The 16,981-nt window shown below is 32.2% G+C and overlaps 1 protein-coding gene across 1 annotated transcript in view; it reads right to left on the bottom strand.

Moving 5' to 3' along the window:
* The window catches only part of LOC129229764 (cyclin-dependent kinase 10-like), a 58,342-nt gene that overhangs the window by 16,118 nt on the left and 25,243 nt on the right, over positions 1-16,981 (bottom strand). The window contains exons 5-10 of the mRNA XM_054864136.1: positions 16,421-16,499; positions 12,250-12,317; positions 12,098-12,150; positions 9,740-9,805; positions 8,864-8,903; positions 3,130-3,189 (exon numbers count right to left, since the gene is read on the bottom strand). Coding sequence (XP_054720111.1) covers positions 3,130-3,189; positions 8,864-8,903; positions 9,740-9,805; positions 12,098-12,150; positions 12,250-12,317; positions 16,421-16,499 — 366 coding nt within the window. The remainder of the gene's footprint in view (positions 1-3,129; positions 3,190-8,863; positions 8,904-9,739; positions 9,806-12,097; positions 12,151-12,249; positions 12,318-16,420; positions 16,500-16,981) is intronic.

Genomic DNA, 16,981 nt, shown 5'->3' with positions numbered 1-16,981 from the left:
GAAATCTTTTAAGTATTGTATTTCGTAATATATGTTTATTTTAACTACAGCATTTTTTATTTAGCGCCGTCTACCTAGTCATGAAAATCTTTTACAGTAGTTTTCACATAAAAATTTCACTGAGAAACTACAGGCATTGACTGAAAGCACTTCAAACTAAAAAAAAAATATATATAGATAACCGGAGAAAAGGCATAGAAAAATTTGTTGCAATTGCAGCGCTTGAGCAGTTCAGAACAAGACTTTTTCAGGACCCCAAACAGTGGCAAAACAGTGAAATGATTGAAAGAGCAATTCTACCAAAGATAGAGGTTCATTATCTACAGAAATGAGTTCTTTCAGACACCGTAGACTTCTGAATATCCAAGGAATAGAGTGACAGGCTAACAGCGGATAATCTGCACACTAGGTAAAAGCAATACTAGTGCATGCTATAGCTTATAAAGATCAATAACGCTAGCATACATGTTAACTGTAGCTAAAACAATAACAGGGTACATATAAATGCATGTAAAAGCCCAAAAAGAATCACTCATTATTGCAAACGGATTACACACGCACTCAAGCAAATTGAGCAAGCAGATTACTGCAACAGATCAAGCTAGGTTACACCAAAAATATATAGGACAGAGGTATTTTTCAAGACTGATCCGGTTGCTCGTTTACGCACCTTAATCTAGAGCTAAAAAGCATTAACTAGAGCAGATCTAAGAATCAATAAATAGTTTAGATCTTAAGCAGTGAGTAGTGTAGATCTAAAAATCAGGTTTCAACTAATCAGGTTTCGGTGATCTTGAAAGGTTTGATGTCATTGGAAGGGAAGGGGAAAAAAGAAATAGGAATGGCTAAAAATAGATTTTGCACTTGTTAAGTTAAAATGCGAGCATTTATGCAATGATAAACTGAATATAGACATTCAGTTTATCATAGCAGAAAAAAAAGAGATTTTTTTTGGTGTGAGAGGCCGCGAATAATTTGCTTCGCAGATAAGCCGCTCACAGATAATCAGGAGTTTACTGTATTTAACAAACATATTTTGGATTTCATACTAACAATAGTGAAATAGAATAGCTATGTCTTATTTTCTGCAAAAACCAAATAAGCAACTTTGTATGATAAACTAAAGTAAAACAGGGAACAAAAAAAAAGGGAAAATTTGCTGATATTGCTGTTTACTGCCCAAGGCAGTTTAAATTTGCTCATGAACTATTTTTAACTGGATTTATAAATAATAATAAAACTGAGAAAATTGTTCTTTTTGCATATTATTTGCTGAAAGTCATATCAGATACAGTTTGAGTGAAGTCGAATTCTTTAGCTAGACTAAATGTAATGAATAATAGTTTCCATAAAGGTCAAATTTCAAAATCACCGATAAATCGAAAAATAAAACTAAGACTTGTATGGTAGCACGGGCGCCCATGGGGGGGGGGAGGGGGGCTAAATCCCCTTCCCCCCTAGAAATTCGAACTTCTTGGCTTTTAATACTTTTTTCTCTGCAAAACAGTAGGAACATTTCTTCTCCAGCCATTAATGAATAAGTTATTAAAAACGTCAAAATTTAATAACTCTAATCTGTACTGAAATCGGTTTCCATGAGGAAAATATCTGAGCCCAACCCCCCCCCCCCTTTACAATTTTGCATATAGGTGCCCATGTACGGTAGAGAAATAAATTTTCACTTTGATTTTCACTTTCAACATTTGTTTGATTAATTTATTCTGCTTTAATAACAGAAGAGGCTCATATATACAGTTATTTCATTTCATAAGAAGGTATGACATAATACATGACATTCCAGAACACAGTAGCCGCCTTCACTTGAGCTCTTGTAGCCTGCATATCATCTTATAACTTGTTTTGTCTGTAAATTGTAAATATACTTGCTCCTGCTACAAAAGTGTTTTTCCCGACTACTACCTAGAATGCAGTTTGCTAACTTGTTTATGGCGCCTGGTAAGACCACTTTTCGAGACACTATGCTTTTCACATGTGAATAGAGAAATTTGCAACTTGCTTTTCTCCAAGCAGAAGCAGGGGTATGCAGGTTTTAAAAAGTGCCATGCAGATGCAGCTAATTATATTATAATTAGCAGCTTAGTTATATTATAATAGTATAACTAGTTATATTATAACTAGCTATAGCTAGTTATATTATAATAAAACTACCCACAGAAAGAGTGGTAGATTCAATAGGAGGCAACTGGGCTGACCCTTTCCCTAAAAGATTTGAAATTTTGAAAAATTTCCGAGAGAAGACCACTCGATCTCCCCCCCCCCATCACAAAAAATCATCCACAACTGTGTTTTTACAACTTCAATTCCAAAAATTCTTCAGGAGAGGTTCCCTAACTCCCCTCTTTTCCACGTCATCTATGATTGCCAAAATTTTTAATTTTTAGAGCTGCAATTTAAAAAATGTTGCTCATTACTTTAATAGCATTTTTTTATCGAATGTTACGAAAGTCATCCTGCAATCATGTTTTTAAGACTTCAATTCCAAAAAACGTCCACCGGAAGACTACAAAATCTCACCTCCTCCTAGCATCCACAAAAAAAATCTAAAATAGTGTTTTTGGAACTTTAATATTGACATATTGATGGGGAAGAGTTTTGAACTCTATGCCTTTTCCTATTATCTAGAAAGAGGATCTACAACTGCATTTTTAGGACTTCAGTTCAGGAAAAATTTCTGAGATTTCTAAAACTGCTTTGGTGTTAATAAAAAGCAACCAATTGGTAAGCAATAATGCACCTAATAAGACTTTATTACCTAATAAGGATTAATTTCATAAGCAATGAAAAGAAGTAGTATTTCAAATGTTAAGTTATAAAATTTTTTGATGGAATAAAAGATTACTGTAATAGTTTACATTTTATTCATAAAGTGTTTGCGTGCATTTCGGATTGTACAATAGTGTCGTTGTTTATTTATTTATTTATTTGGGGGAAGGGCTCATGACCCCCATGTCCCTCCCCATACTGCGCCTGTATAACATGGCTCTTGCAGTTAAGAGCAAGAATAATAAAGAGTGCACATAAATGTCTTCTAACACTAAAGGAACACTAGTGTAGAACAAGATTAGACACATGAAAAATATATTTATGTAAAAAAAAAATATTTCTTACCACATATCCATAGCAGGGTGTTGTTTTTTGCATCCCATTAAGATATCAAGAGGTTTATACCTGAAAATATGGGATAATTTTTTTATAATTGAAAATGAATTGCTATGTGCTTTCCAAAGAATTTAAGGGTGGGGATTAAGATAAATGCTGCTAAATTTCAGTTACATAAAAATAATTCTATCATTTTCATTTAAAGATATAATATTACACTGTGGCAAAGAAAGTGACACAACTCAAAATCTGAGTAAAATGTAATAGCAACTGATTTGAAATCTAAAATTAATGCTCTTTCTTGTCACAAAACTTGCAGAAAGTTGGCTTACAAACCTGATGCTTCATAGTGGCATAAAATCAATATTACCAACACTGAAAAATCATTTAATTTTCATAATTTAGAAGAAAAATTTTCAAACTGTGAGCATGCATTATTAATTTAGACAAGAAAAACTAACCAGTAAACATAACATCATAATGTTTTCACTCTAATGTTTTTATGTAATATTTCAGACCAAATCATGAAAATCTGCTATTGCGTAAAATCTTGATTTTCTCAAATTCTGTTTCCCCCCCCCCCCCTCAAGTTGTGTCTCTTTTCTTGCTAAGGTGTGATATATCTTTCAACATGCATTTAAATTTGTTTTCTTCACGTTATTTAGCACGTTACATCTTACATAATTTTTTAAAGGGTACATAAACACAGTACATTGCAAAAACAAAAATATACAAAATATTTTAATTTTTTTTTTTTACTCCTTTGCATTTTGTTTTCTTCAGAATTTTACTGAAGTTCTTCAAAAGAGAAAATCAAATATCTGAATTCATGAGTTATTTTATAATGCATTCAATTATTGAGTTTTAACATTTTATTTTTTATAATTGTAACAAACAAAACTTTTACTCTGCATCTGTAAGTATCCCACTGGCAAAAAAAAAAAGTTCTGGATAGACAATACTTATTAATTTTAAAGCAACAAAAATTTTTAAGAAGAAAAGAATAATAACTTTAATGATATAGGTACTGAATTGAAGCATAAAATCTATTACTTCAAAATTGAATCCAAAAATGGCAATATATTTCAGAATAAAAATAAATTACTTTTAAATAAAAAAAAAAAACTCCTTCAAAAAATACCCAGGAACTAAAAAGCAAAAAGTTACTGATTACACTTACATTCTATTTCCTACCCAAACATAGAAATGAAATTTATTTTACAATTCCAGTACAAAAATCAACTAAACTAAACACTGAATTATAAAATAAACACTGATTTAAATTACTATAAGATGAATTATTTTAAATACCTAACTAATTATATACAATCTCTTAATTTTTAATAACCTTTTGAAGTTGGGGGCCTCCTATAAACAACTACATAATATAACCGACAACCCCCCGAATCCTGAATTAAACACTAATTTAACTATACGCGAAATTAGTCTTTGAAATTAAAACCATTTACGTTAGGGTTGTAGTTTATAGGAGGCCCCGACTTCAAAAGGTTATTAAAAATTAAGAGATCGTATATAATTAGTTAGGTATTTAAAATAATTCATCGTATAGTAATTTAAATCAGTGTTTATTTTATAACTTGGTGTTTAGTTTAGTTGAATTTTGTACTGGAATTGTAAAATAAATTTCATTTCTATGTTTGGGTAGGAAATAGAATGTAAGTGTAATCAGTTATTTTTTGCTTTTTAGTTCCTGGGTATTTTTTGAAGGCGGTTTTTTTTTTATTTAAAAGTAATTTATTTTTTGCTTTTTAATGGTGTAAATAACACAGCCAGCGTCTCGAAGACTTCCGACGACTGTGAAGAAAGGCTTTTTCAAATGCGTAACTATGTACAAAAAAAAAATTGTCTTCATCATTTGTTCAACTTTATCAAAGTTTGCTTTCCGAAAGCAAATGCACGAGTCACTAAAAAAAAAAAAAAAACGAAATTGCTTTAAGTTTAAATTTGTATAATTGTAAATTTTAGAATTGTAATATTGTAAATTGTAACTTATGTTTCGCAATACATGTGATGCAATTCTTGATAAAAGTCGCATGTTTCTTCATATGGCCCCACTATAGATGAAGATTAAAAATTCTACTAGAATGAATTTTATGTTTGCTTCAGAGAATCCTTAATTCAAAATTTTCATTATCATTACTCTTGATAATATATTTTTTTAGTACTTTCTTTAACTATAGGTAAAGAAAGTATATACCTTTGTTTTATGGCCTTTGTTTATCAATGGGTTTTATATTTAATTGTTTGTGAGGGAAATTGCATGAAATGTATTGTTTTCTCCTTAACTTTTCCCTAAAGAACAAATAGGGTAAATCAAAGATTTGGAACCTAAGTTACACCACCCCTAAACAAAACCACCACTAAACAGAAAAAAAAGCATAAAAACCGGTTCACTAAGTGAGACGATATACAAAGTTAATAAAGTACAAATCGATTTAAATGTGTGTATGATATTTGAAAAGTTCCCTCAATTTCATCAAACCTGAACTTGATTACCATTAAACCGCCAAGAAGTATACAGTTTCAAACAAAAAAAGAATTTTCTTTATCGCTACAGGCAGGGGCGTGCACAGAAATTTTAGAGCCCATCACAAATGATTTTTCCGGCCCCCTCTCTATATTGTTTACCCTTATATTTCACCCTTAGTTATAAAAATATTGAGCCCCCTTCAGACTCCGGCCCGGGCCAACAGGTGTCCCCCCCTCCCTGTGCACGCCCCTGGGGTACAGGTGCCCTGGAGTATTTATGGAACATTGTACAAAGGAAAAACAAATCCGACAAGTTCAGAACCTCCTCCTTTTTTTTTAAGCCTGCTAATTAATATAACCCTAATTTCAAATTGAACTGGCGGCATCGTGAAATAGTAAATCTAGAATATTGGTCAAACTTCAGAAATCTTACACAGTTATAATGTATATTATTAAAGAATATAAATTAAATCGTGGGGGAGGGGTGTTCTGTATTCAATTCCCCCTCAATTGAACACTAAATATATTTAAAAATTGGAATATTAAATAAAGAACTTTATATTTTAGTGCCTAAATAAAGTTATTTATTAGTAAATAAAATGTTAAGGTAATTGATTCAACTATTAAAGTAGCAAAATATATTTAATTTACCGCTTTGCTATGCAGTAATAAATGCATTAGTAACACCTATAATAAAAAATTACCATGCGCAGGGTTGAGAAAATTAATCATCCATGTGCCGCGAGAATTAAATATCGTTCGAGAGAAAGCCAAAACTTAGGCTCTCTTCCTCTGTCTCTCTTTTTTGGTTTTTCATCTTTGCAAATAACAAAATATTTAAACACATATTTTCTACTAATTTGCGATTTGTATTACTTTTAGTAAGCTCCAATGGCTGCATTTTTTTTTTTTTTTTTTTTTTGTAATGTTTTGGTTCTTTATCTTTTTTAAAAAATGCATGAAAGGCAGTTTCACTTTTTGCTTGCAAATAACAAAATATATTACAGAGATATTTTTTATTTGTAATTTGTTACTTTCTGGTTCTTCTCAAAAGTGTATAAGAAGCACTCACTTTTTGTTGTCCATTGATTGCATTGATTGATGAGCTAATTTCATATTAATAATGTGCTCATGATGTGAATAAGGTTTTAAAATAAGAAATTAAATCTAAGCATCACACTTGAGATAAGGTTCATCAATATTGTGAAATGAAAAATCTAGGTAACATTTTTACTAAGTCAAATACATATGAAGTGATTAAAGCATCCCATTAAAAGGAATCAAAACATGCATAGCACAAGATAATACATATTTTTAAATGCCAAAATTGAAGCAGTGTTTTTTCTGTCCTTTTGTGTCAACTGTGAGGTTGATGAATTAAGAAAGGAACAATTCAACAAAATCCCAAAGTTTTTGGCCTGAAATAGGGCCCTTAGATTTGGAAATCCAGGCTTAAAATGCAATCAATATTAGGATGTGAAATATGACTACTTTTTTATAACATTGGTTTCAGTTTCATATGTCAAAAAGAAAAAAAAAACAGTAAGTTGTGCTTATTCCGACAAAAATGTAAACTTTAAAAACTACTTTATTTAGAAACAAAAACCACATATTGGTCAACAATTTTAGAAATAACTATTCTGTATCATTACATAGCAGAACAAAGTTCTCTTTATCAGAAATGGAGCAGCTATAATTGTTAAAGTTTCACATCTTAAATAGCTAAGTTTGGTCATTTTTTTCAAATTGTTCCTTCTTTTCTTTTCTTTTTTTTTTGACCATACGAAAAAAAAAAACTACATATCTCGCTAGTTAGTCAAGCCCTAATGGGTGAGAAAAGTTTGACTACAGCAACTGTTACAAAGCATTTCAACAGCCAAAGAAAGTAAAAGACCTCATTTCAACAAAAAAAGAAATTTTAACGCATTTATAAAATAGGAAAACTAAAATATACATTACTCTTTTGCAAACAGCAGAGTTTTAGTTCATTGTTTCCAGAAATCATTTAGCCTCAATACTATGAAAATTTTCAAATAGGAGGAAAAAAAAACACTTTAAATAGAAATTTAATAAAACATATATTTGCAGGCATTTAGACGTACATTGGTGCTAGAAGTATAGTCTGATGTAAAGAAATAGCTGGGTGCTAGGGGAGATTTTTTTCGAGAAAGGCTGAGCCCCCAAAATATGGGAAATGACTCCAAGCCACAGTTAACATAAACAGTTTATTCAACAAAATAGATGACACAAAACATAGACCACACACACAAAAGACATATTCTTTTGACGATTGTCTTCACCTATCAACGTCCTACTCGATTCTGCCTTGTGCCACGACGTCTCGTGACTATATTGACAGCTGGCCTTGGAAAACCCCAAGCATTGCATCATCTGTTTGAGAACATGAAGAAATTTCCAAGCAATCTTATGATTATGCAAGGAAATACCATGAATATGAGTTACATGAGGAAATAACATGATCACATGATCCTGATCCTACAACATTTCGCTATGTAAAGAGAACAGATTATAAATGTATGACTATAAATGCCAATGCCAGTTAAACCTTTCCTCAACTTTGTGAAACATTTGCCACCTTGCTAAGTAAGTCCATAGACCAGTCAAACAGGGATTTAAGTTGCAAATGTTATCAAGACTGAATTTTTTCAAATAGAAAGAATGTCCCAAATTTTAGTTTTTGAATAAAAGTATGGAATACAGCGCTTCTGAATTTGTCCCATAAGTGTTCAAAAACAGAAGATATTAACAACATAGTGAAGGCAGAACTATGATTTTTTAAGAAATAAAATTCTAAGAAATTATTTAAAAATAATTTTTTCATCAATAGGCAATTAGGCAATGAGTAAGTTTTTTCTTAAATATGATCACAGAGTACAAATTAAATTTAAAAAATTTAAAGGCTTTTACAATTACCTCAACTTTCCAATTTAAAAAATAAATAATCAGGAAACTTACTCATTTCCTGATTATTTATTCCTCACACTTTCCAACTTTCGAAGAAAAAAAACAGGAGATTCAACAGCAGGCAGTGGCGGATGCAGGCGCTCCTCTTGGGAGAGGCAAATGAATGGCTAATAGACTATAGGGGAGGGGGGGGGGATTGACTAACTATTTTTTTATTAGATCAAAAATTGAAGTATATCTTTTTTTATTATTTTTTATTTTTAATAACATTCCTAATTAAAAAATTAAAAATTATTAAAAGTAAAAATCATTAAAAAAAAAACCTTACCTTAATACACAAGTTTCTAGTGTCATATTCAAAATGGGATCTGAAAACGAAAATAGCAATTAGAAAAACAATCAGTGTTATTTATAACAGAGGTTCATACAGGTTACCATTTTATGGGCGGGAGGGGGGGGGGTCATGATGAGGAATGACTCCCTCCTCTACTCCTCCACAAATTTTAGGGTGAGAAAAGTTTCTTAACAAAGGAATGACTTGCTTGCCTACTTTGAAATCAGACCAAGAATTTTGGCCAGTTTCAAATCAAACAAGACCAAATGAAACACATGGGAAGAAAATCGCTTACTTATTTCTTGACTTCAACTAGTAACAAATTGCATTACAAAAATAATATGAGACAAAAAATATCTTTTTATGTTAGTAGAAATAGTGAAACTACGGTAAAATGAATGAATAAGGGTCTTCTGCCTTTATATAAAAGTTTGGCAAGATCTTATTTGGAGTATGCTGCTCAGTTTTGGTTTCCTTATCTCAAGAAAGATATCTTTATTGGAATGGGTTCAAAGAAGGGCTACTAGGCTAGTGAGGCTATTTAGATTATGATGACAGAATTATAAGTCTTAAATTTGTACTTTGGTAGAGTTGTGGGTACTTAAAATAGCTTACCAGAAGAGGCGGTAATGAGCAAGGAGGTGGATAGCTTTAAGAGGGCTATCGATCTTCATTAGGTACTAATAAACTGACTAGGACCAGCCTGGCTGGGCCCAGAGCCTGTTTCAGGTCGTCACATTTATATTGTATTGTATAACTCAAAGGGGCCTACAAATTTAGTCTTAGCGGTAACTTGTTTTAAGCTTTTGAATCAATGAGATTCAACCACAATAATATTTATTTGAAATATTAACTGAAATAAGGTAATACCTATAATATCATCACTGTCATCCAACGGAGTTGTTTCGTGGTAAATGCTTGGATTAGTGTAATCACCTGTAAAAGTAAGAACAAATGAATGAACTGTTAACAAGCAACTTCACTAAAATGTTGACTGCTGTCAAAATATAGCAACGAGATTTTAAAATGCTTTCAGCATAGCATAGAGCCATTTGCCAATTGAGAAACCATACTCACACCTGCTTGGCAGCTCTTTATAGCATAGGATTAGTTAGAGCAGCTATTCCCAAAGTGGGTTCCATTGAAGGAAAAGAAAGGTTTGCCACAACTTAGTAGCATAAATTATTATTTTCTACAGTAATTTTTAAGAAAAAAATAAAACAAACACAAAGAGGCTAGCTCTTGATGAAGCTTTATATACAGCAGTATATATTTTGTAAAGAATCCTTCCCTCGCAGACTATTCAGCAAGGTTTATAAAGACATGAGTAGTTAATGCAAATTGTACTACTCCATTGAGAAATATGCTGGTCATCCTCAATAAACCTTTTTGGAAGACTTAATGAAGTACCACAAGATGAAATGAAGGTTTTTCACTCTAGAGCAAAATACATCAATTATTCAGAAAGATCTGTGAAGGTTTGGGCAGCCAACAAACATCGCTACATCTCCACACCAAAATATAGTGGCCTATGGCCCAAATTCGAAATTTTAGAACAGTAGGCCAGATGCAAGTCCCTTTGAGTAGAACAATCCAAGAAAGAGCTGTGGAACTGCACCTGCACCGCATTTTTGTGATTGCATATGCTGCCAACTTAGGTGAACTGTGGGTGTAACCTCCTGAGTAAAAACCTGAATGGCCGTTTTGATGTTAAAAGCTACACTTTATACATAGCTCTTGAATTTAAACATTATAATAAACTAGAAAATCGCCCGTCAAGGTATAACAGATGAAGATTGCTTCTACATTTGAATGAAACCATTGCCTGTTTGGTGATATTTTGATAGTTGAAATTTTAACCATAACTCCCCAGTGGATTAACAAACCCTAAACTCCAGTAGATAGTGTTTATTGTTTACCACTTGATTGTTTCTTCATTCCCCTGAAATGACAGTCTTACCATTACTGGATCTAGTTCAACCTTGTCACAATAAAGCCTTTCCCTGCATGTTAAACATTACCAAAACATATTATCAAATTATCATGCCGTGACATCTTGTGCATTAAAGTCAAATATCTTGAATATATATTTTAGAAAAAACAGCACTCCTGGCTGTCATGATCCCCACTTTAAATAGGAAATAAAAATAGTGCACTTTAAAGTATTCTTTTTTTAAAAACTTCTACATTGTCATGAAAATAATACATTACATCGTTCAAATTACAAAAACCAATGCCTGAGCATATTATATAAGCCCAGAGGCTCAGTGGTAGCGCTTCATGCTCCCACGCCACAGGCCCGGGTTCTATTCCTGGGTCAGCATGGTCGACTCAGGCGTTCATCCCTTCAGTGAGTCGACAAAATGAGTACCAAGTGTGCTTGGGAACTAAACCCTGGGGGTTACGCGTTCGGCTCACCACCTAACCAGAACATCCGCCTAGCATTCCAGAGTCCTTTGACAGGAAGACTTAAGGGCTGTTCACTAATCGGCCGACCGTCCCGTCCATCCCGCCTTACATCAATCACGTGACTGAATTCACCCGCCAGAGAATAGAGCGTGCTTCTTGGCGGAAACCAATGAAATGCCATTCTACTTTTGACGGCTGTCAGATATCAAGGTTCTTCTGATCGAAATCGATCCCGTCCAAGATGGCTTGCTGTCATGGCAACCAGCAAAGAAAACCTGTTTCGGGAGGAAAAAACGTAATGGACAGAACGGACGGCCGATATGTGAACAGGCCCTGAGATGGCTACATTGGGGGTCCTTGGTCCCCAAGGTCTGTCGTGCCACTGAGTTCGGTTTGAACATATCATGTAACTTAAGTTAAAAAAAATTATAAAAACATCAATTGAAATTATGTTTAAGCTGGTGTTTACTGGATGTTCTGCATTAACACCTTGTGTCTACAACAAAACAAGTGTCTGCATTTTGACTGTTATCCATACTTCAGTTAGGTTGTTTTTCTCATTTATTATTTCTATGCAAAGACTTTTACATCTTATGTTTTGCCAATACAGTCAACTCTCAATAACTCAAAGTCCCAAGGGACCGACTAAAACGTTTGAGCTATGGGAAGTTTCCACAACAGTCTCAAGAGCTTGGGACCCGATGAAAGCTTTGAGATAAAGGAATATTTGGGTTATAAACTTTGAGTTATCGAGATCTAACTGTATTTAAATGATTCAAGTTTTTTTTTTTTTAAGTAAAAATAATGAAAAAAGATTACTTATTTTCAAAACTCCAGAATTGTCAAATAAAATGTTGTCCGGGTTAAGGTTTCTAAAATTAAAATATGAAAAAGAAAATACATCATCAGGTACTATGAATAATATTTCAGGGAGTATCATTTTAAGATTCAATTTAGCAGGAATAACTTACCCATGGCAGTAATCAGCACTATGCAAATATTTCAAACCAAGTAATATTTCTTCCATGATCTTTTTAACCTGTGAATGAATTTGTTCTTTTTTATTTTGTGCACTTCACACAGGCATTTCTCAAAGTACAGTGCAATCTCATTTATCCAGACTAATTGGGCCAAAGGCAATGCGGCAAATTGAGAATCCTGATAATCCAGGTAATAAGCAAAATAATCCTTGAAATAAGTAGACTTATGGTTCATTTTAGCTACCAACATTAATAGATGAAAATTAGGGAGACTTATATGTAAAATTAGGTACACTTTGTATGAATAAACATAGCGAAAAAAAGTTGGGTGTAAAAGGGGTTTTTTAAATATAAATAGGGATTTCTTAAATTGAGCCTATATTGGATTGAAAATCAGAAAATGAGATTAGTAGTTTTACTTTTTGAGGACTAAAAAAATGGAACTTTTAGGTTTAACACTTTGAGGTCTATGCCTGAGCATCACTCAGGTTGCCGTTTTCTGAGAAATTAACTAAGCCCAAGATTCTCTCGGGGTCAAATTTTTGCTTTCTTAGCAATAAAAGTACAAGTTATGTACGTTTCTAGCCTTTTTAGATATATCTACTAACCTTTCACTTTCAAAAAAATATATAGAGATGGTGGTACCAGGCAAAAATAACTGCATGAATCGTGATAGAATTAGAGTTCTAATTAGAGTTTGTGCTTTGAAATGTACCATACAAAAACGAATTTTATTAAATACTGTTTATTTACAAATAAAACCTATTTTCAGACATTTGTTCAAGATTTAGGTAAGTTTTTAATTTAGTCGATGTAAACTTTTATGGTTGAAAATGATGTTTTCCTATGGGGGACTTTCTTTTTAAGTTTCAAATATGCTTTTTTCAGTAACTTCTTACTGAAAATTAATTCTTATTTCATTCAAATTGTTCCTTCATAACGAAAGAATACATCTTGAAGCATGTAATACAATAAAAATAACTAAAATACACATCTTCCAAGTATTTTTTAAAAAATCATGCATAGCTCCAAAAAACCCCAGTCTGGAGGGAGATATGCGGTCGAAATAGCTCAAACCTGAAAGTGTTTTTAAAAGTTTCTTTCCTCTTATAAGTGAAAATAAACATTTTTTGCAGTCTCTAAAAAATTTAAGAAGTTTGCAGAAAATGCTTTACAATATTTTTAGGGAAATAAAAGTGATAAAAGAAAGAAAATAATATAAACATGATTCAAAAATGACAGGAGATACACAATTTTCATACTAATGTACGAAAAGGTTCTGTTTTTGCAATTATTTTACTATAGGGATTTTTCTCGAAATTTTTATAGCTAAAAAATCTCTTTCTGGGGGAATTTCATTGTTTTGATTAAAATTCCAGAGATGTTTACTTGATTAGGGAGTTTGGAAGAAGACACCGTTTTATCAAGTCAGAAATCTCCCCCAAGAATCAGTCTGGTTGCCATTTGATTCTGGTGAAAAAAAAATCCCTGTGTTACAGCATTACAAACAATGAGCAAAAGCTGATAGTTGTATAAGAATGTTAATTTCCAGATAGTTTCATCACAGGAAATAAATAAAGAAAAATAAGATGAAGTATAGAAGAATTCATTAAAACTGAAATAATAGTATGGTATAAGTGAATATTTATATTTAACTTTATATATAAAAAGAAGAGTTTTCTTTACCATTCATTAATTGGGCTATGTAAGATTTAAAAAAAAAAAAAAAAAACAATATTGAAGCAGAATAATGAATATTGATAACAAATCTTATGTTCTCCAATTCAATTTAGCATAAAATTCAAAATACTTGTAAAATAAAAGATTAAATAATTTTTGCTTTTATCATAGAAAAAAATTAAAAGCAAGATTATCATTTTTTATTTTACTAGGGGGTTCTGCCCCTTGCTCACTGACGCTCACCAATCCCCGAAGATTGCCTTACAATCTTATTTGATTCGCAAAGATTTTAATTGTCAATTAGAAAGAAACAGATAAAAAACGGATTATGAGCTCCCTTTGGAACAAAAAGCACCCCTTCCCTGGATTTCTAAATACCTTGTACCAACGTTCAGACCCGTAAGGGGTAAGGGGCTCCTGAACACTGCAAAACTGCAGCTTTGTACGTTTGAAAAGTCGCTTTCATATTTGAGGTATTTAGTAATATATTTTGCTCTTTAGTTTAGGGCTTGAATTGAGTTGAGCCTAAGATTTTCTGTTAAAATCGAAACCCTTAAAGTTTTTGAATAAGATAGAAGAAAAAAGCGAATCAAAAAGATGTAACTATGGTAACGCCAAATAAAACATCAATAATTTTAATGGAGATGAGATTATTCTACCTTGATGTTTAACGGCTTGTAACTTTTTCCCTTTGGAGATAGATGCCTAGATTTTCGACCACAGGTTGAGTTAGATCTGATGTAAAAAAAAGCCCCTCTTTCCAGTGGTATCAAAAAGAACACTGCGGGACAATTCCTTCGCTTTTTACTGATAGATTTAATGAAGAAAGCAGCGCCTAAATTTTAGCTAAGCCTAAAAAAGTTAGAGCTAAAAATACAAATAACTCCTGCTGTATTTAAGTTAGAGCATTGAAACAAATTGCTTAAAACGTGGAAAATTCTACCCTTTCCAACGATATATAATACCACCCCTTTAATTGCCAATAATAAGCAATTTACGTGAAATATGAGCTTAAAAAAATTAATTACAAAAACGCTAATTCGAATTTGAAAAAGCAAAAGCCCAGGTGCAGATCATGGGGGCTTGAAATAATTTTGTACAAAATTTCAAGGCTGTAGGTGCTATAAGGGTCTCTTGGACGCAGGCCCGCCAGACTTCCTTCCAGAATTTCTTTAAAAAACCTTACTTTTATTTACTATAAAGAGAAATCCTTTGATTTCATGGGATTCAAATATTTCTATTAAAGTTTTTCATAATACCTTGATTAATGAAATTAACAGAATTAAAACTATCTGCAACAGAAATGATTTTGTTTCTAAAAAATTTAATGAAAAGCACTTTAGACTATAATAAAGTCCCTCAATCTTTTTATTTAAGCTACATTAGAAAAGTAAGGAATTGCCTAGCAGAGTGAAGTATAGCGCAATTGTATTATTGCAGTAAGGCCACCTAAGCTATGAAGGTCTACCAGGAGCTATCCTGAATATTTCTGATGTAATTCCCAATCCAATTTTTGTTTTTTCTCTCCTCGGCTTTACTATACTCCAGGTTTTTTCAACTCCATGGTTTTCAATTCCATGTCCCGCTGCTGCCGTGTCCTAACTGCATCTTTACCTGTCAATTTTAATTTCAATGTGCTCATTCCGTTTGGATGCACTCCGGAACTTTCTTCTGCTCTTAAGGTATGTTCTCTGATTCTTTTCTCTTCTAAGGCTCTAGGGGAGGGTAGCAAGCTATTGGGACCTTCCCTCTTGCTAGACAGAAAGGGCCTTGTGAACTTTAGGACCAATCCCCCCCTTGAGAAAGTGTTGGTCCTGGGTTCACCTTTTTCATTTTCCATTTTGATGTTCTCGATTTTTTCATTTGTTTTTTGACTGTTTGTGTGAATATATATATATATATATATATATATATATATATATATATATATATATATATATATATATATATATATATATATATATATACTACTACTAAATAATACGAAATGAATACTAAAACTAATAATAAGACTAAGTTGTAGAAGTCAGAACTCCTCAGCAGTAGAACCTTCATCCTAAGGTCAAGAGACCCAAAATTTTAAACTAAAAACTAAAGCGAGGATGTCCAGTTTCGAAAGAGCTAGCATTCAAGAATACATAGGGCTAAACGCACCATATGCGAAAAATGAACACAGATTTCCCAGAACTAAGACCTAAAACTATATACTGGGGTTTCGTCTCGACTATTAGAAGCCAATGGCTGTCAATAATAGTCCCTTTTTGTTTAATTTTGTGAATCCCTTATGTTTTTTTGGCGGCTTTGCGCAACATTGGGCTTGTGGTTTGCTTTATTTTATTTTATTCTTTTCTAATTTTCTTTTATTTTGTTTCAGTATATATATATATATATATATATATATATATATATATATATATATATATATATATATATATATATATATATATCAAACAAATATATAATGACAAGTAAATGTACTTACCAAATGTGGTACCAAAAATGATGGGTACTTTAATAGATCCATTAATGAATGCTGATAGAATTCGAAAACTAGCCAAATGCTGAAAAAAAAAATCAGATAATTAGAAGTCACAGTGTACATTTCACAATTGCAACAACAAAAACAGATACAGATTTCACTTTAAATATGTTTTTTTTTTTTTTTTTGCAATCGCAAGATTATGTGCTTTACCCAATAAACCTAATTATGTTTATTTTTTAAAAAAAAACATCAATCTGTGTAAAACTGCCAGGAGTGCTCAAGCAAACAAAACAAAACAGAATAAAAATTTAACTTATTATCTATACTAGTATTATAATAAGAGAGAGTGGATTTTTGTATGTTTATATGTTCCTGGTAATCTCCAGAACAGGGCCGTCGACAGGATTTATGGGACCCTATGCAACTTTCTTCAAGGCCCCAAACTTTTTACTTGAATCTCCTCTTTCTTCGCTCTGCTTTTACATAAATATCCTAAATATTGTCAATGGGTCTAGGTCTAATAAGAAGGGGTTTTTTTGACTGAAAGTTTTTTTTCCCTCA

The sequence above is a fragment of the Uloborus diversus genome, chromosome 9, assembly GCF_026930045.1.
Source record: "Uloborus diversus isolate 005 chromosome 9, Udiv.v.3.1, whole genome shotgun sequence".
Lineage (NCBI taxonomy): Eukaryota > Metazoa > Arthropoda > Arachnida > Araneae > Uloboridae > Uloborus > Uloborus diversus.
Note: the sequence above shows the minus strand (reverse complement) of the source record. Positions and strands in the feature narration are given on the sequence as shown.